This window comes from Diachasma alloeum, unplaced genomic scaffold (genome assembly GCF_001412515.2).
Source record: "Diachasma alloeum isolate Michigan unplaced genomic scaffold, Dall2.0 Dall_scaffold_01086, whole genome shotgun sequence".
Taxonomy (NCBI): domain Eukaryota; kingdom Metazoa; phylum Arthropoda; class Insecta; order Hymenoptera; family Braconidae; genus Diachasma; species Diachasma alloeum.
Window position 1 is genome coordinate 207,233 of NW_021681197.1, and position 18,499 is coordinate 225,731.

At 39.8% G+C, this 18,499-nt stretch overlaps 6 protein-coding genes across 6 annotated transcripts; 4 read left to right on the forward strand and 2 right to left on the reverse strand.

Moving 5' to 3' along the window:
* Positions 1 to 3,921, reverse strand: LOC107045824 (cullin-5). Its single transcript, XM_015268201.2, has 4 exons — positions 3,715 to 3,921; positions 908 to 2,925; positions 671 to 794; positions 1 to 591 (listed from the first exon to the last, which is right to left on the reverse strand). Exons 1-4 carry the CDS (start codon positions 3,730 to 3,732, stop codon positions 397 to 399), a joined length of 2,355 nt encoding a protein of 784 aa, XP_015123687.1. The 5' UTR covers positions 3,733 to 3,921; the 3' UTR covers positions 1 to 396.
* On the forward strand, positions 3,779 to 6,200 carry LOC107045825 (vacuolar fusion protein MON1 homolog A). The gene is made up of 3 exons (XM_015268202.2): positions 3,779 to 5,504; positions 5,573 to 5,675; positions 5,739 to 6,200. The coding sequence occupies exons 1-3, from the start codon at positions 4,204 to 4,206 to the stop codon at positions 5,877 to 5,879; spliced, it is 1,545 nt and encodes a 514-aa protein (XP_015123688.1). The 5' UTR covers positions 3,779 to 4,203; the 3' UTR covers positions 5,880 to 6,200.
* Positions 6,201 to 6,396: 196 nt separating this feature from the next.
* LOC107045826 (pre-mRNA-splicing factor 38A) lies at positions 6,397 to 7,765 on the reverse strand. The gene is made up of 2 exons (XM_015268204.1): positions 7,587 to 7,765; positions 6,397 to 7,239 (listed from the first exon to the last, which is right to left on the reverse strand). The coding sequence occupies exons 1-2, from the start codon at positions 7,748 to 7,750 to the stop codon at positions 6,513 to 6,515; spliced, it is 891 nt and encodes a 296-aa protein (XP_015123690.1). The 5' UTR covers positions 7,751 to 7,765; the 3' UTR covers positions 6,397 to 6,512.
* Positions 7,766 to 8,300: 535 nt separating this feature from the next.
* LOC107045796 (venom acid phosphatase Acph-1) lies at positions 8,301 to 10,735 on the forward strand. The gene is made up of 6 exons (XM_015268151.1): positions 8,301 to 8,538; positions 8,616 to 8,791; positions 8,962 to 9,217; positions 9,284 to 9,410; positions 10,134 to 10,342; positions 10,421 to 10,735. Exons 1-6 carry the CDS (start codon positions 8,338 to 8,340, stop codon positions 10,562 to 10,564), a joined length of 1,113 nt encoding a protein of 370 aa, XP_015123637.1. The 5' UTR covers positions 8,301 to 8,337; the 3' UTR covers positions 10,565 to 10,735.
* Positions 10,736 to 11,692: 957 nt separating this feature from the next.
* On the forward strand, positions 11,693 to 14,281 carry LOC107045794 (venom acid phosphatase Acph-1). Its single transcript, XM_015268149.2, has 6 exons — positions 11,693 to 11,869; positions 12,287 to 12,453; positions 12,535 to 12,790; positions 12,871 to 12,997; positions 13,664 to 13,917; positions 14,064 to 14,281. The coding sequence occupies exons 1-6, from the start codon at positions 11,693 to 11,695 to the stop codon at positions 14,214 to 14,216; spliced, it is 1,134 nt and encodes a 377-aa protein (XP_015123635.1). The 3' UTR covers positions 14,217 to 14,281.
* A 982-nt stretch (positions 14,282 to 15,263) lies between these two features.
* LOC107045795 (ero1-like protein) lies at positions 15,264 to 18,074 on the forward strand. Its single transcript, XM_015268150.2, has 5 exons — positions 15,264 to 15,694; positions 15,819 to 16,022; positions 16,247 to 16,992; positions 17,072 to 17,365; positions 17,443 to 18,074. The coding sequence occupies exons 1-5, from the start codon at positions 15,575 to 15,577 to the stop codon at positions 17,492 to 17,494; spliced, it is 1,416 nt and encodes a 471-aa protein (XP_015123636.1). The 5' UTR covers positions 15,264 to 15,574; the 3' UTR covers positions 17,495 to 18,074.
* Positions 18,075 to 18,499: the final 425 nt, after the last annotated feature.

The following is an 18,499-nucleotide window of genomic DNA, read 5'->3' on the forward strand; positions in this document are numbered from 1 at the left end:
AAAATTTGAAAAATGTTATTCTGTTTAATCAATGATGTTTAAACTTGTACACGTTACACGCTTAATTAAATCATTGAAATATTATTGAAGGCTTTATACAAGATTTTCCCTATCTGACTTCATCCATTGGACACTAAACTATTTACTTTTAATATTTATATTTTGTTTGAAGACATTTTGAGAATTTTAAACTGTCCAATAATCACATGATTTCTGTTTCAAATTGTTATTCCCTAGGCCATCAGTTTAATATAGATTTCATTTGATTACTCTTGATTTTCTCTTCGTTGGTAATGAAAAAAAAAAATGGTAGAAATCTTAGGATTTTTTATAAAAATATACATGACATCAATTGATGAAACGGAAGAGGAACATACACAATCTCGAGATCTCGGGTTATGCCACGTAGACGAATGTATTTATATCGTCATCATGTCGTTTTATGTATTTGTGCTCTATCAGCCATTCAATTTGCTCTTTGATCATTTTCTTGCTCGGTAAAAACATATTCTTCAGGATGTCGATCAGTTCTGTCTGGAGTTGGGCATTATTTATGGTTTTCCTCATCTTCAGAATTATTATTATCGCCTCCTGTTGAGTAGAAAAATCCAAGACATTGAATAGAAATTTCTCAAGACACTTCTCTTGAAATTCTTCTTAAATACTTTACCTGAACCCTTAATATTCTCAGCTGCACGATGCACTGATTATCCTCCTCTTTGCTGCGTTCAGTTGACAGTTGCAGTCTCCCGATGAGATTGATCTTCCCTCGTTTCTGGATTTTTCCATTTTTCCTGTGAAATAATTAATGCTGTTAGTAGAAAATTCAAATTTCGTGGATAGTTGACTGGTAATTTTTAGAAGAGTAACATTAAATTGGCATTTCCTGATTTACCCAGAAACTTACACAATAGCAAATTCCTGATTGACCCAGAACCTAGTATCATGCGTAAAATCCTTGGGACTGCAGGCAGGTGGATCCACCAGAATCAACTGTCTCTTGAGCTTGGGAAATGCACACAGTGACCACAAAGTCCTCCTCAACTCAGGATCCGGTAATTCCGTAGCTAATCTCAGATTTTCGTAGGATATTCTCTCGAGTGGTCGTTGATTCCAGGCGAAGAGAACAGCCATTTGAAAGGTCGTAACATCGATATCGAACCTCCCCACCTGATTGGCAAAAGTGATGGTGCCATTGGACATGTGATGGTACCACTGTAGCTTCCTCCCACTGTGTTTCTTCTTGTAAAACTCCTCAACCTCAGGGATGTAATCCTCCAGTTGAAGTGGTAAGCTAACAGTGACCCTCTCGTTGCTCCTCGCCCAGGCCCCAGCATTCAATATCTTGATGTTAATGCTGTCTGCAATGGTGGCCCTGCACTGCTCCTTGAACTGCTGATTCAGATCCTGAGACACTTTGATATCCTGAAACATCCTCGCGAGTTTATTGACATAATCGGCTGGCATTCCCACTTCCCTCAGCCACTCCACCATGTTCTCCTCCTTCTCAGAATCAGCCGATGTGTCCAGTATCAATCTCCTCGTCAAATGAGCCTTATGATAACGCATGAAGACATCCTTGTTCTGCACATATTTCAACACGAGAAGAACATCGCGGAGTTTACTCTCAATCTCATCAGACGTAAGTTTCTTACTAAGTGGTGTCTTCCTGAGAAGCATATCACAGTAATTAGCCAACAACTCCGGGCACTTTGACTCCGGTTGACCATTATTATTATTGTTTGGTTTACCACCAACAGCGGCAGATGAGCCAGAACTCTTGGACGGTAATTCCAGTCGAAAGACCGTCGAGTCATTGACGACGAGTTTATAAGCTTTATCACGAACAGTTAAAAACCTGGGATCATCATCGAAAGCCTCTTTCACCAGTGCCGAGAATCTCCTGAAGAGATCCAGCAGACGTTCGACGTATTTCTCCGAGTCCTGGGTGATGACGTCGACAGCTGCCATCATGTCAGCAAGACCAGCACTCGATATGTGATCTTCGAGGTCCTTCAGCATAGGTCCAACGCCATCGGTGACTCGATCCATGAGTTTGAGCATCAGTCGAAGTTTCGCTGTTTGATGGTCTCTGATCATCCTGGGGCACTCGGCGAGGATGGGACTCTTGAAGGCCGCCACCAGGACCCTGACGCAACACTCTGTCAGTAATTGGACACTCGTGCAGTTGGGCTCGAGGTATTTCTGGGCTCTCAACTCCTCCTCCCGTAGTTTAGTTTCAGCGTACTTCATGTAACTTTCCACCCCATAAGCCTGTAATTGTTCGGGGGCTTTGACGCAGTAGAATTGCTCTGTGGACTCGATGTATGCAGCTTCGAAATTCTCCCTGTAAATCTGGAGTTTGTCGCCAACGTTTGCCGAGAGATTGACGTACGACTCCCTGACCCCAATCACCAGTTGTGAATCAAAGGCCTCTCCATTCCTCTCAGCTCTCACGAGCCTCATCGCTGAGTCCTGCAGGCGCTTCTTGATGTCATTGAATATACTCTGGTTCCAACTATCTAACATAAGCTTCTTAACGATACTCTCCTCGGCCGGATTCCTCTTCTGTATACTCGACGCTGTTTTCCCAGCTAGAGACATCTCCAGCTGGCGAAAGGGGGTCGGCAGGTAGTTACACTGCGTGAAGAATTTCCTCCATTCTGCGATGTAAGCTTTCAACAGGGCTTGCTCCTCCTGGTGGGCCAGCACTCGCTGCTGCGCCTGCTGAATGAAATCCATTATGTCCTCCCTGAGGGCGTCCTTCATCTTCAGGGCTCCTTTCTCGTCCCACATGCAGACCAAGTGGACGGAGTAGAATAAATCCTGCCATTCTGCCTGCGTCACTGGCTCTTGCTTCAGGAGCTTCAGGATTATTGGTCGCATCGATGGCCATTTTTCCTCGAATGGTATCTGACCTCTATCCTGTTGGGTAATTATTAGAATTGTCTAAATATTTTTATGAGATTCTTGGTGCCTGATGTTGATGATTAGAAAAAAAACGAAGCTTCATTTTTGTACTGAAATTAATTTAATGAGTGAAGACCTCGAAATTATCATCATCATCTCAATATTTCTTAAAAATCCTCAAGTATAATAAATGAATAAAAAATCCTGAAATCAAGCTGTTAATTACTTAAACACGTGGAATGCACTCCTCAAACACCTATTAAATTCCCAAAAATAATCTCGTGAGACCCAAGACCCGTCGTGCTCACCCCAAATTCAATTCTACGCATGAAAATATCCACACAAAACCTAAATAAAATTGTTAACATGTCAGTTTTTAATAGAAATGACAAACGAACTTTGAAATTTCCAAATAAATAACTGAAATCATTCAAAATCCTGGCACACCGGAATCCCGGTTTCATGTTGTCCTTCGGATCACCTGACAATTCGCCAAATGACCCAAAAATTACCAAAATTTTCGTGCAGTCAATCATCCTGAAACCAAAAAATAACACCCCAAAAATTTCCTCAATTCCGAGTGAATAAAAAATTCTAAAATTAAGACGTAAAGAATACGAAATTTCTCATGCCTCAAAAACATGAGATGTACTCCTCAAACATCCCTAAAACCCCCAAAAATATTCTTTGCAGACCCGAAACCCGTCGTTCTCACCCCGAATCCAATTCAACGCACCAAAACATCCGCACAAAACCCAAATAAAATTATTAACATTTCGATTTTTAATAAAAATGACAACTAACCTTCAATAACGCCGCCATCACTAGATTCTTGACATATTCTATCTGTGTTGTATTGGCGAAAGGCAGCTCCAAACTTGTCGTCAACCAAATCCATTGCGGTTCATGAGAATCGATGACACTCGCAATTCAGTACTGCCAAAGTGAGGAAATCCCACTAGTTCCTCCTATCTCTGACAATAATTACTCCAAAATGATTTATGAGATTAGAACAACAAACAAATAAATAAGTGCATCATCTAATAATAATCATCCTAGAGAACATAACCATGTGGAGAAGATAATAAATCCCTCGTTAATCCCCTAATCACCAAAACCAATTAATAATCAGAAGAATCTCCCCAAATTATGTGCCGAAAACCTCAGTGAAGTGATAATGAAACTGATAACTTGAGGCAGACCATCACAGGAGAACCATTTGCGCTGACAGTGATGATTACAAAACAAAATCTTGAAACCTAGTACTTTAATCAAGTGAATTGACAATCAGAGATGGCATCAGAGGCAGCGACTGTGGACGATGGGATCGTGGAGCCGGGGATCGAGCCTGGAGCATCCACAGAGACGATGCTGGTGACGACTGACAGCTTCGAGGAGTACGAGCAAGAGATGAGCAGCAGCATCGACGACAGACACAAAGACACTGAGGCTCATCCCCCAGGAGACAAAATAAAATTATCCAAAGGAGAGAACAGTGAGATTAACCTCATGAAACTCAAGGGTAATCCCTCCCTGGACGAGTCTGACGTCGACGAGACGACGAATGAACTGAACCAGTGCAACCTGGACACTGACCCCTTGAGATGCAAAAAGTGGCTGGCCCAGAAGAAGCACATATTCGTGCTGAGTCAGGCTGGAAAGCCAGTTTACTCCAGGCACAGTCCAGAGGACAAACTCGTTACTGTTATGGGAGTGATGCAGGCGCTCGTGTCCTTCGTCCAGGCTGGAAATGACATGATCAGATCGGTCCACGCTGGAGACACTAATTTCGTATTTCTGTTGAAGGGACCCCTGATCCTGGTGGCAGTATCCAAGACTCTGGAGAGTGTTCCCCAGCTGGTTTTACAGCTGACATATGTGTACAATCAGATTCTCTTCGTTCTGACTCAGTCACAACTCACGAGAGTCTACGACCAGAGGAGAAACTTTGATCTGAGGAGATTATTGACTGGCAGCGAGAGGTTGATTGATCATTTGCTGAATTTTATGGACAGGGAGCCAGCGTTTTTCCTGGGGGCCGTCAAGTGCCTTCCCCTGCTCCCATCCATGAGGGACTCCATCACTCAGACCATTGTTCAGACCTGTGGGAAAATAAAAAATCTCGTTTTCGCTATTTTATTAGCCAACAATCAGCTCGTTACTCTCGTGAGGATGAAGAAGTTCTTCATTCATCCAGCAGACTTGCATTTAATTCAGAATCTCATTGATAGTTCTGAGTCTTTTAAGACTGCCGAGGGCTGGACACCAATCTGCCTACCCAAGTTCGACTCCAATGGATTCATGCATGCACATGTGTCTTATCTGGCTGAGGACTGTCAAGCCTGTCTGCTACTCCTCACTGTCGACAGGGATGTCTTCTCGACGTTGTCAGAGGCGAAACAGAAGATAGTGGAGAGATTGAGGAGAACTAATTGCTTGGAGGCCATCAATGAGTCGATGAATCGAGTCTCTGTTACTACGGGAGAGATTGGACTGCCTGAGATGCGCCATGTGCTTTACAAGTGCAGGAGCACTGCACAGTTCTGGAGTCCTGGCTTTCAACCACCTTATGTCAAGGATGAGGAAATTGAGAGGTACATTGAGAGGAGAAAGTATTCAGCAAGAAATTCACTTTAATGATTTAATTATTTTGGTTTTGTAGATTATTGGGGTTGTACCAGTGCCTCCATCATCGCCTACATGCCCCCAGTCGTCCACTGAAACTAATATTCCAGCAGTTGGATAAGGAGACAATGCTCGCATGGGTAAATACCGAAATCAAACGAAACTGAGAGAATTGAGACTGATGAACGTTTTGCTTTCCCCAGGTGACTTCTGGATTTGAATTGTACGTAACGTTTGAGCCCCTAGTAACGAAACCAGACGCCATAAATGCAGTCAGCAAGCTCCTCAAGTGGATCAAGAAGGAGGAGGACAGACTGTTCATCCTCAACTCACCGACATTCTAAATAAACCCTAGAAGACATTCTCAATGAACAAAAAATAATTCCATGCCTCTACTCTGCTCATTATCTGGGTGATCCAAGTGAGAAAATGAGGATTGAAATCAATGATTTGATGTAAATAATTAATCACATTTTTGGTGCAGTTTGATATGTAAAAAGTTCAATCAATTGCAATTGCACACAATTGAGAATTGAAATTAATGAGAAAATAGATGTGATTCAATGATTTCATGTAAATAATGAATCAATACATTTTACTATTGTATTATATCTGAATAAATATTCAGTTATGTTATATAAAGTGATAAAAGTCAATAATTGAAATTGAGTGAATGTGGAATTATTTTCATATTGAAAAATTCCTCAACATGAAGCGGCTAATACTTGAATACTTGGAAAATACTTGAATTTTATTGGCCCAATAATTCTGGAGGAGCCTCACTTTCGATACGTCTGTGACAACAAATAGTTATCCTGAACCATGTGACAATTTGGGCAAAACAAATATTGAATTCAATAATTCGATGAAAAACTTTATTAACGTACAATCGTACCACATCCGGAAGAATAATTCTGTTATGTTATGTACAGTGATGAAAATTAAAAAAAATTATATCAATTGTAGATCCATTGAGATCAATGCCTATTGCGATCTCGATCGCGTCTCCTCTCCCTATCCCTCTCCCTGTCGTCCCTCCTGTGTCGATCCTTGTCCCTCTCCTTATCCTTATGAGAGGAATAAGACCTAGGTGATTTACTCCTCTTCCTCTCCCTGCGATCCCTCTCCCTCTCTCGACTCCTGGACCTCGCCTTCTCTCGTTCAGATTTCTTCTCAGACCTCGAGTGCCTCTTGTCACGGTCCCTGTGGCGTTTCAGATCCCTCTCATAATCATCCCCTCGTTTTCGGATTTCTTCCTTGGACGGTGGGACCTCCTCGTCCTCCGAGGTCTCCATCCCATCGTCCATGTCGTCCTCGAGGGCTGATACTTTGGCCTCCAGCTCGTTATTCTCCTCCAGAACGTGTCTCTTTTGTATTCTAGGGAGAATTACGTCGCAACTTCTCTCTTCTCTCAGCAGATTGTCGATGAATTCGTCCATGTGGATGAGCTCAAACTGCCCCTGTTTATTCTGCTGTCGTAATTTTCGATTGTCGTTGAACAGGGGCTCCAGGTACTTGTAACAATCCAATGATGTCCCAGTGAGTCTCATGTAAAGGGCACCCAGGGCACGCACGTACTTGAATTCCTCGTTCTTTATAAACTCCACTATGATATCCTTCTCTGGCTGAATTTGCAGCATCTTTAGGATGAGGCAGATGAAGGGGGTCGGCTTGACGTTTCCACCGAACACACCACCGATGTATCTGTCGAGTAAATTAATCAATTAAGGAGAAGTTTATTTAATTAATTATTCAAGTTATTTTTGCTACAGAAAATGAGATGGGAAATGGGGAGGTAAAATGAAAGTTCTTGAATGACGAATATATTCTGACAAAATGAAGCGATTGGGGTGAGTCAGGTCTCATTTTGAAGCCTAAACAATTTCCTCCAAAATGAAAAAAAAAAATTTTAATTTCACTCTGCTGATCTTGAGTTATTGACGATTGAATGTGGAAATTTCGACTTCATTATGAAAAAATTATTAAATAATCAATTGGTCATGAGAAATAGAGACATGCCAACAAATATTGAGGTTAGAATGACCCCTCACCTCAACTCCATGGCCTTATCAACTAACAATTCCGCAGTCAGAGCGAAACATTCCTCCTTCCAGTATTTAGAATCGTAAATACGTGATCTTATGATTTTCTCCACTAAATATTGAGGATTAGTCCCTCGAATTGACTTTGCGTCCTTAACCGTGCGATTCGCCATGTTTACATTCCGTCAACTGCGATCGGAGTCTCTCGGCTACTTCCGTCTCCCCCCGTGTGCACGGGCAAATTTCAATTCGCATTCTCGTGTCAACGGACTCCTTAATTTTTATTTTTGTTTATTCCCCTCGAAAATTGATTTGTAGTCGATAAATCCTTCATAAAAGTGTTATTGATGCGTCTGGCATCGATATTTCAAAGCAGACGTCTTCATAAATTTAGAACACGCTCGTATTTCCCCTGAAACCCAACCAATATTTGCTTTAATGCTTATCTCATTATCGTCAGCGAGGGGTTTAACTAAAATGCATTTAAAATATATTTCAGTATGAGATGTCTCAGGAGATCTAATCCCCCGAATTTGTTATCAAATGTCAACATTCGCTACTCATTCAGCATGACACACGTGTGATGCTGGAAATCTCTGACGAGTGACAGTTAACCCTGAGTACGAAAATCCTTGCACAAATTGGGGGGTTTTATGATTCCACCGAGAGATAACCGACTCTAGCTCCCGATAATTTTCCCTATCAGTTGATAAATGAACATAATTGCGGAAACTAATACTCCAACTGTTCGTTATTCATAATGAATACTAGTGTTTTATTATCCACTTGTGTTGTATTATTTTTTCTGATTGTGGAGAGCCAGTCCAAAGGCGAATTGAAATTTCTTCAGGCGGTCTTTCGTCACGGGGATCGCACTCCTGATTTCCTCCCTGAGTGGTACCCGACCGATCCCTACAGCTCGAAGGATTGGTATCCGGTGCCCAATGGAGGACTGACCAATGTAAAATACTAATAATCTCCTAAATAATTCTCAAAGAATTGATTACAGCTTTATGAAAACGAGATGTTCGTTCTCAGACGGGGAAAAACGGGGCTTTTGATCTGGGAACCTTCTTCCGTCAGAGGTACGACAAATTCTTGGGGGATAGCATACATCCGGATATCGTAAGATTCTTCAGCAGTCATGCGGACCGAACGAAAATGTCTGGTCAGTTGGTGGCGAGCGGTCTTTATCCACCGCAGCTTCAAGAAAAGTATAAATTTTTCCCTTTTATTTCTTCTCAGGTCAAATAAATCGACCATTGTTCCATAATTTTTCTTATTGAAACTCCCGTGGAACATCCTAATTACGTATTTTTAATATTCAGTAATTCCACATTGTAAATTATAAATAGGTAAAATCTTTATTACATCTTCTCAATAGATGGAATAACGCCTTCGACTGGCAGCCAATCCCCCTAAAATCGGCTCCATCAATAGACGACGCCTGGTTTTATTTCTCGTCGGTAGGCCTCTGTAGTAATCACAAGAAGCAACAGGAGCTCGCGGAGAAAACAGATCCTGAATTGATGAAATATCTCGAGAATAATAGAGAGTTCTACGAATTTATATCCAAACATGCTGGGATGAATGGTACATACGAGCTTGCTTACATACTTTATGTCACCATCACCGCCGAGGTACATTTCCAAGATAATACATTATCAGGGAAGGATCATAATTGACAACTAATATTTCGCGTGTAGATAGAAATGGGTCTTGCAGCCCCCCAGTGGACGCAGGGTCTCATGCCCGAGGGAAAGCTCAAAAACGCAGCTGGACAAGCCTTCAGGATACGGGGACTCAATGATGAATTGAAGAAAATCGGCGCAGGTTCATTACTTCATTAATTATGAGTTTTCAAAGTCTTCGAAGAATATCTCCGAATCTAAGGGAGATAGCGAAATTTTCATAATAACCTTTTTTGTAGAGCCAATTAAGTGCTATAAAAAAGGTTATAACAAAATTTTTGCTATTTGCCTTAGATACCGAGATATTTATTGAAAACTGATTAATAGTCAAAATTGCCTTGAAATGCGGGAAAAACTTTGCGCCATGAATTCTCAGCCGAAAGGGGATGGAGAAATCTGAGAAATGGATTAAATAATTGGTTCACTCCACAGAAAACGGCTAGAGGGAGTTGCAGATAATCTGAAGAGGATTTATCATTTTTAAAAATGTTTAAAAATGCGAGGTTGAGGTGCGGCCATCTTTGAAGCGTCTTCCGACAGAGGAAGGGGTATCCCAGCAAGATGGCGGCACCTACACCTGTCACCTGTTACATTCAACACGTGTCGTGCTCTAGTTTCTAGAGCAAAAACCAATTTTTCGAGCTATCGGTCAGATTTTTCCATCTCCTTTTGGCTGAAAATTCATGACGCAAAGTTTTTCCGAGGCCTTAAAAACATGTGATCAAAAATAATAACAATTCGCTGGAAATTACCTCTGAATTAGACCTCTCGGAATTTTTGCAAGGAAAAGTTAAGGATAAAATACCAAAAGTCTCGTGAAAAATCAATTCGTATAGTCAATTAAACATGAGAATTTTTTTATAAGGTGTATGGCTGAAAATGTGGCTGGACAATATCGAGGATTTCATATCTGGAAAAATGCCCAAACGAAAGGCATTATTCTGGTCAGGTCACGATCAAAACGTCGGAGATTTACTAGTTGCTCTAGAAGCTTTCGACGAGCCTCATGTGCCGCCTTACAACAGTGCTATAATCCTCGAGTTGCATCAGATTGATGCAGAGTATTACGTCAAGGTGAGGTGTTCATGCCTCGATTGTTTTAAACATCGGCATGGAGAAGATTAGTTCCTCATCATCACAAATTTCTTGCAGATTCTGTACAAACGAGATTTATACCTCGAGCCACTGTTCATTTCCGGATGCGACGACTTGTTTTGCCGATTTGAAACATTCAAGAAGAAATTCGCTTCAATTCTACCTGAAGACCCGAAGAAAGCGTGCGGAGAGCTGCTCTAATCTAGAATAATAGGAAACGATAGAACGACGCATAAAATTTTAAAAAATCGAATGAGAAATTGACATATTTCATGTAAATCCACTCAACAGTGGAGCTTAATTTTATGAAATAAGACTGAATACCATCTCCATGTCGATACACACATATCCAATAAAATTATTAAAACTTGAGTTGAAGCTTCTACGATTAATTTTATCTCCCATGTTAGCTCCTGGATGGAGATTCTGGAATCGTGGCAATCTCCAACTGTCATTACACAAATGCCGGACAAATTTTGTATCATGAATTTTCAGCCAAAAAAGCGTAGAAAAATCTGAAAAATGGTTTAAATGATTTGTTCCCTCCATAGGAATCAACTAAAGCGAGCTGAGAATGATCTGAAGAGGATAAATAATTTTAAGAAATGTTGAAAAATGCGAGGTGAATGCGCCGCCATATTTAAGCCCCTTCCGACAGAGAGAGGGGCAACCCTCGTACATTTGAACATTTAAAAAAATTATTGAGCATCTGTCGATCACCGTCAACTCTATTCATCCAGTTCCTAGAGAATGAACAAATTTTTTTAAGCTGTCCTTCAGATTTCTTCATTCCCCTTCGGCTGAGAATTCATGGCGAAAGATTTTTCACGATTTTTTTTCCTTTCGAGGCCGTGTAATGCTCACGTGGAATTTTTTTTCCTTAGCGTCAATGATCGCAGTCAATAAGGATCAAAATCACATATTTGAATTTGATAAGCCTTAGTATTCTAAGGCTTATGAATAAAATAAAATATTTACGATAAGGATTTAAATTATAACCATTAAAATTCCCCCAGTGAAAACAATATCCACCAATCCCATTCTCGGAAACATGAGAATAACTTATGTGTTCTGTATGACAAATACAGTTCACCAGCCGACTTGTTTATTCACTCGTTAATTCTCATGCCTCCGACCGATATGCAGCGGGTATTTCCACATTTCTCACGTAAATATATATCGTCGGAATAGCTTATATGATCAGTGGCTTTCTCTTGATTGATTAAAACTCGCAAACGTGCGATTTCAGTGAGTGACCGCCAGTATCTGAAGAACTTGTGCACGAACTCTGCAGTGGTCATGAATATCTGCAGAATCGCCTGTATGATAATGTTTCTTCTTCATAACGGAGGAGAAGCTATCGGAAAATTGCAATTAGTTCAGACTGTGTTTCGTCACGGAGATCGCACTCCCGATGATTTTTCACGATTTCGCACCAATTTTTATCCGAATAATCCGTACACACCGAGAGATCATCATCCGATACCCGCCGGTGCCTTGACAAATGTACAAATGACAAAAATTCATGGAATTAAAAATTAAAATTGTAATTTCAGTAGCGAAGCGGTAAAACGGTTCAAGTCGATTTTCACCATTGGCCAGTTTTCAATGAATTTCTCGAAATCTAAGAAAGATGATGAAATTTTTGTCAAGACCTTTTTTATAGAGGGAATTGAGGGCTACAAAAAAGGTCATTACGAACATTTCGTTATCTCCCTTAGATTCGTGGATATTCCTCGAAAGCTCAACCTAGGGCTAAATCGACTTGAACCGTTTTACCATTTCGTTACTGAATTGGAATTTATTGTTAGCAAGATGCTGCAAGATGAGAATATGATGAAAAATATTGGATGTATTTCTTCTTTTTATTAATTATCGAAAGAATATCTTGGAAATTTCTGAGAATCATTCTTTGATTTTTAGATTGGGAAAGCAAGATCTTACGAACTAGGAAGATTCTACCGACAAGCTTATGGAAAATGGTTGGGAAGTGAAAATGCAGTGAAATTCTTCGCCAGCATGGTTCCTCGAACCACAGTGACTGCTAGATTGGTAGCAACGGGTCTCTTCCCCTCAGACCCCGATGAAAAGTTGGAGATTATTGATTAATTTTCTAAATTTTCAATCATGATAATCTTTTTATTCTTTTTATCATCGAATTTAATGTTCAGGTGGAGCGAATCCCTCCAACTGCGACAAATTCCAATTCATGCGGCTAGAAATGCCGAGGAGAGCTGGTTCTATTTTGCCGCTGCCGGTCTGTGCAACAATTCCAGAAGAATGCAGAGGATTGTCGAGAAGACAGAGCCTGCGGTGGTTAAATATCTTGAGGAAAATAAAAAATTCTACGAGTATATATCACGACACGCTGGGTACAATGGTACATATGAACTGGCTTATTTTCTCTACGTCGCGCTGTTAACTCAGGTATTCGGGGAATCAACAGTTCATAACGCCTTTTTTAAATTATTGAATTGATATTAACTATTAAATTGATGGTTCTGCAGTGGGAAGTGGGTCTGAAGCCACCCAAGTGGTCTGAAGGTATTTTCCCTGAGGGAAAACTCAAGGATGAAGCTCCCATGGTCTTCGTTATACAAGGGTTCACCGATGAACTCAAGAAGTTTGGAGGAGGTTCATAACTTAATTATTACTATTATCATGACATTTTCAGGAAAGAAGAAATTTTTTTTCCTTTCTAGGAGATTGTCCCTAATTTATCGAGGACTCGGTCAAGTTATCAGTTCTGTTCAAAAGGACTCTTGATCCTGACATCAAAAGGCCTAGACAGTAAAAGAAACTTTGCGCCTTAGTTTCTCAGCCAAAAGGGGATGAAAAAATCTGCAAAATGGCTTTAAAAATTTGTTCATTTTATAGGAATCGGATGAAATGAGTTGAGGGTCATCTGAAGAGAATAAATAAATTTTAAAAATGGTTAAAAATGCGAGGTGGGGCACTGCCATCTTTAAAGCTCCTCGCGGCAGAGGGAATTCATAGCCAAGCAAGATGGCGGCGCCCACGCTTATCTGCACCTCGTATCTTTGAACTTTTATCAAAATTTTGTATCCTCTCGAAATCACACCCAAATCGTTTCATCCAGTTGATAGAAAAGGAACCAATTTTTTATTTTTGACGCAGTGTTTTTCCCGAACTCTCTTAAAATGCAGGATTTTCTCACGATAATCTGGAGAAAAAATCCCAGAAATTCAGAATTAAAAAATCACTAAAAATTAGTTAGAAAAACCCTTGTTTTTAGAATTTTACGGTCGTTACATTTCAGACTTTATTTTCCCTGAAAAGCAAAGTCGTATTCTCTCTTCCCTTCACCAAAGTTCTTTTCTCAAGGTCTGTGGCTGAAAATGTGGCTCGAAAATATTGACAAGTACCTGAAAAACAAAGGAGCAGATAAGAAATTGATTGCCTGGTCCGGTCACGATCAAAATATTGGAAGTTTACTCGTATCACTGGACAATTTCGACGAGCCTCACCTTCCTGATTACAACAGCGCTATTATCCTGGAACTGCATGAGATTAAACAACAGTATTATGTGAAGGTAAACGCTCACTGATAGAAAAGCTGGAGGGATTTACTTGCTGTTAACAAGGCATCTTAACTATTAACAGCATCTAAACTCTTCTTTTCCTGTTGAAATTAGTCTCATTCCGCTGCAGTGTTTTAATCTCTTCAAATTTCCAACAGATCTTGTACAAAAGAAATGGGGAAGCCGATCCGTTACGTGTTCTTGGGTGCCCAGATATCTTATGTCCTCTAGAAATTTTCCGGAATGAAACAGCTAGTATTATACCTCGGGGAAATGCCACGGAAATTTGCGAAACAGTTCTGACTTTATAAAATTCTAATAACTTTAAGTCATCCATTCATTATGTGTTCAATTCTCAGGTTTATAAGTATATTAAATGGGCTTTAGCGTTGACCGCTTTTTAAAATTATTTTCATTTTAGTTATTTTTATTTTTTCTTCTTCCTCTGAGTCCGACAGCAGCAGTAGCCAATAATGGAACTCACAATTAACTATATTAATTACACAATTAATTTCCTATCTGAAAAATGATGTAAAAGAAATATTTATGAAAATATTGCAAAGTACCTGCCCATTTATAATAATAAATAACAGTTTATCGAATAAATTGAGACGGAATAAAAGAACGAGTACACAGCAATTGTACTAAATAAATAAATTTTGCTCCTCTAGGGGCTCTCGCGCATCGAAACCTTAAAAATTAACAAAAGACGATAATATAACAAAGTATTGTTGGTTTTATTTTATGCAACTGCAAGCGCAAAAAAAATCCGAAAATGCGAAAAAAAAAACATTTTAATTTCGTAGACCACCTGCGCTGCACGCGGACGGTCCGTGTGAACTGGGTCACGTTCCAAAGTTCTACGTGCAGAAGGTCATGCAGCAATGTTCCAGCGGTAAGATGACGAGACGCGGAATTTCAAAGAGCATTTCAGTACCCTAAAAATTTTTTAGAACCCCTGAGTAGTGGCACGAGTACACGATAAAATCTCTTATGAAAAGTCGTGTTATCACAGGTGTAATTGATAAAGGAATGACGAAAAAACTTCCACATTCTTTGATCAAATAGATTAATCCCGAGTATTTCGGACTGTCCCTCAGAGTCAGTCTGATAGAAATCCAATAGAATTTTCTAGCGAATTTACTGGATTTTCCTACGATTTTCTATTCAAAATTCGCCGGAAAATAAATTTTTCGAAAGTTATAATTACAAGCGACTGGTCCACGTCCGCCACAGATTATCCTCCACGTAGCTAAAGCCTAGGATAGCGCACGCACTCTCTCCGCGAGTGGTGGGGAGGCTCCTCATTTCCAAAAATTCCCGGCGTTCCCGTTCCCCCATTAGTTTACACCCGTAGGTTCACGCAGGAGGAAGCGATCGCTGAGTTTAAAAAAAAAAAAAATTGAAAATAAAAAAATTCCAATTTATTTCAAACCCCAATGACGTCACGAATTTGTTTGTGTTTTTGATTGGTGTTGCAACGAGTGAAGTATCGCTACAATTGCTTATTATGAATACCAGCTGATAGCGACTATCAGCTGTCACGAAAAAAAAAAAAACAAACTTCGATTCTAATGTTGCTGGTAAATTCACATTTTGCCACGTTCGCGACAATCGGGAGATTATCCATGTGCGATTGAGCTCAATATAAAAAAATTCGTTCAACGAAATGGTGCACAAAGTTACCACAATGTCGAGCATAATATTTATTCTCTTATGCGGAATAACTTTGACATCGAGTCATTATTTTGGGACTAATAGCAGAGCCAATGACCAGTGTTTCTGCAAGGTATGATTATTCATACTCACCAGCACTTCCTGTTGAGTGTTTTTTATTTGTCTCGACATAACCTCCTCGGTATGTCAACAATAACGAGGACAAGTTCAATGTCATTGGTTTATTTGTCTTTCAGCTGAAGGGATCAATCGACGACTGCAGTTGCAGCGTCGATACTGTTGACTCTTTCAACAATGTGAAGATTCATCCTAGGCTGCAGAGTCTCCTAGTCAGGGATTACTTTAGGTTTTACAAGGTTAATTTGCTGAATCCCTGCCCTTTTTGGACTGATGACAGCAAGTGTTCCATGAGGCATTGTCATGTGAGGCCGTGCCAAGATGTAAGTTCAATCATCATTTTTTTCCCTTTTTTTCTGCATTTCGGAGTGATAATTCCCTTCCACATGTCATCATTTTTATTTCAATTAGCAAGCACGTGAGAATAAAAATTTAATGGAATTTCTTGGGTATTCTTATTTTTTTCTCCTCTTATTTTTAATCTTTTTCTTAATGAAATATCCATCATTTGGTCACACAAAATTATTTTTCACGCATTTTTCTCTAGGAGGACATCCCCATAGGTCTCAAGGGAGAAATTCCCAGGCACCTCCACAAGGCAGAGGTGTCAGTAGACAAGTACCTCCCTGAGAATCAGCAGATAAACTGTGAGCAAACAGCCAAGGATCACAATCGAGAGCTGGGGTACCTCAACACCACAATAAGCTCAGAGAATTACAAAGAATTCGAGCGGTGGCAGCAGCACGACGACGCCCAGGACAATTTCTGCGTCAGAGAGACAAGCCCTGGAGAATACGTAGACCTCCTCCTGAATCCCGAGAAGTTCACTGGCTACAGGGGGCCCAGTGCTCACAGAATATGGAGGACAATATACATGGAGAACTGCTTCAGACCCGAGAAGAGTCCCCACAACTTCATCCAGTCATCGCAGATGAATGGCATGTGCCTGGAGAAAAGGGCTTTCTACAGGGTAATCTCGGGGCTCCATGCCAGCATCAATATTCACTTGTCTGCTAAGTCTCTGTTGTCCTACCAGGGTCAGACTCTGAGTCTGGTCTCGGGGACTGCAGAGTGGGGCTCCAATCTCGAGGAATTTTACAGACGATTTGCTCCGGAGAGGACTGGGGGTGAGGGGCCCAATTGGCTCAAGAATCTTTACTTCATTTATCTCTTGGAACTGAGGGCTTTGGATAAGGCTGCACCTTATTTGGAGAAGGAAGAGTATTATACTGGGGACGATGCTGCGGATGAGGAGACGAGAATGGCTGTCAAGGATGTTTTGCAGATCGTGAGGTAAATTGATTCCTCTTTTTTCTGCGAATGGAACGATCCTCCTATTTTTTTAAATTGCTAATATGTTTTAAATCTGCAGATCATTCCCTGACCATTTTAACGAAAGCTGCATGTTCAATGGTGGTGCAGAGGCTGCCACACTGAAGGAAGAATTCAGACAGCACTTCAGAAACATCTCAAGAATAATGGATTGTGTGGGATGTGATAAATGTAAATTATGGGGAAAATTGCAAATTCATGGGTTAGGCACTGCCCTGAAAATCCTCTTCTCAGGTAAATTCGATCGATGGGAGCCCAGTGTCAACAATATCAGCAGGAAGCAGTTTTATCTGGAGAGGAGTGAAATCGTCGCTCTGATGAACGCCTTTGGAAGGTAGAACTCATTCCACAACAGTAATTTATCTCTCGAGTTTGACACATTGAAGTGGACATTTTTATTTTCTTTTTCAGGCTATCTGAAAGCATTTTTGAACTGGAGAAATTTCGACAGATGATGAGATAGCCCAATTCCAGTCCGGAGACGCTGAAAAAAAATTAATTATTCCAGGCACCAGTATATCCACATCACATAGTAGTATGATTTAGGAAGTAATTTAGATGATATTTGTGCAAAAAGTGAGTAGCAGTATTGGTTGGGGCATTTAGATTCACATTAGATTGATCAAGATCCTCTGATTCTTCTCCTGTTCGATACTACAATCTTCCTCTCAGTTTTGATAATACAATCTTTACATTGAAACCGACCATTTCATTACTTCTCAAGAGGAACAAAAAGGGAAGTTTATTTTTCGATATTAGTTTTATCAGAAAAAGGTAAATTAGGATAAAGTCCATTCAGGATCCTTTTTCAATCTGAATGCACTGCCTTCGTCTCTGTAGTTACTATTTGATATGAATCGACTGCAGAACCTGACTGTGTCTGTGATAAATCCCCATCATTAATTTTTTATTATTTGATAGCAGTAAATAATGTACTGTTTCGTTAATTTTATTTTCAATTAATTTGAACAAGCAATTTTCGAGGGCAAAAATTGGCTTGTTTGTGTTGTTTTACGATGAATTAAAAGAAATTTATAGGAGCATTTATGTTAACTGTTGATTAATTAACTTGAATTATTGATAATTATTTGCACATGTGTTTTATCACATCTATTACTGCATAATTTACGCACCGAAAGTAAATATTATGGATTTCTCTAGTGTCGAGTGTGAAATAAAAAATTACTTCAATCATATTAAAACAAAAAATTCGATTGTCAATTCATGAGTTTGAATTACAGTAACTTTCAAGATTTCTTGAAGATTATTTGTACATTTTATCGTCTTCATAAATAAATAATTTATGCAATAAAATTACAATAGAAATGATTTTTAAGTTTATGAAAACAAAAAACATTTTGTTCCAATTGTCATTTTTATTTGTCTCATACGATTTATTGCAGGAAAATTTATGGAATAACTGTTGATTAGTGAACTTGAATTATTGATTTGTATATTTGTTGTATCA

Coding starts and splice junctions, on each gene's coding strand:
- LOC107045824 (XM_015268201.2), bottom strand. Junction 795..907: donor AATCAGGAATTTGCTATTGT/GTAAGTTTCTGG, acceptor ATTATTTCACAG/GAAAAATGGAAAAATCCAGA. Junction 592..670: donor TGAGAATATTAAGGGTTCAG/GTAAAGTATTTA, acceptor TCTACTCAACAG/GAGGCGATAATAATAATTCT.
- LOC107045825 (XM_015268202.2), top strand. CDS start 4,204: ATGGCATCAGAGGCAGCGACTGTGGACGATGGGATCGTGGAGCCGGGG. Junction 5,505..5,572: donor AAGGATGAGGAAATTGAGAG/GTACATTGAGAG, acceptor TTGGTTTTGTAG/ATTATTGGGGTTGTACCAGT. Junction 5,676..5,738: donor AGGAGACAATGCTCGCATGG/GTAAATACCGAA, acceptor TGCTTTCCCCAG/GTGACTTCTGGATTTGAATT.
- LOC107045826 (XM_015268204.1), bottom strand. CDS start 7,750: ATGGCGAATCGCACGGTTAAGGACGCAAAGTCAATTCGAGGGACTAAT. Junction 7,240..7,586: donor GATAAGGCCATGGAGTTGAG/GTGAGGGGTCAT, acceptor TTTACTCGACAG/ATACATCGGTGGTGTGTTCG.
- LOC107045796 (XM_015268151.1), top strand. CDS start 8,338: ATGAATACTAGTGTTTTATTATCCACTTGTGTTGTATTATTTTTTCTG. Junction 9,411..10,133: donor ATTGAAGAAAATCGGCGCAG/GTTCATTACTTC, acceptor TTTTTTTATAAG/GTGTATGGCTGAAAATGTGG. Junction 10,343..10,420: donor ATGCAGAGTATTACGTCAAG/GTGAGGTGTTCA, acceptor AATTTCTTGCAG/ATTCTGTACAAACGAGATTT.
- LOC107045794 (XM_015268149.2), top strand. CDS start 11,693: ATGTTTCTTCTTCATAACGGAGGAGAAGCTATCGGAAAATTGCAATTA. Junction 11,870..12,286: donor CCGCCGGTGCCTTGACAAAT/GTACAAATGACA, acceptor TTTGATTTTTAG/ATTGGGAAAGCAAGATCTTA. Junction 13,918..14,063: donor AACAACAGTATTATGTGAAG/GTAAACGCTCAC, acceptor AATTTCCAACAG/ATCTTGTACAAAAGAAATGG.
- LOC107045795 (XM_015268150.2), top strand. CDS start 15,575: ATGGTGCACAAAGTTACCACAATGTCGAGCATAATATTTATTCTCTTA. Junction 15,695..15,818: donor ATGACCAGTGTTTCTGCAAG/GTATGATTATTC, acceptor TTTGTCTTTCAG/CTGAAGGGATCAATCGACGA. Junction 16,993..17,071: donor GATGTTTTGCAGATCGTGAG/GTAAATTGATTC, acceptor TTAAATCTGCAG/ATCATTCCCTGACCATTTTA.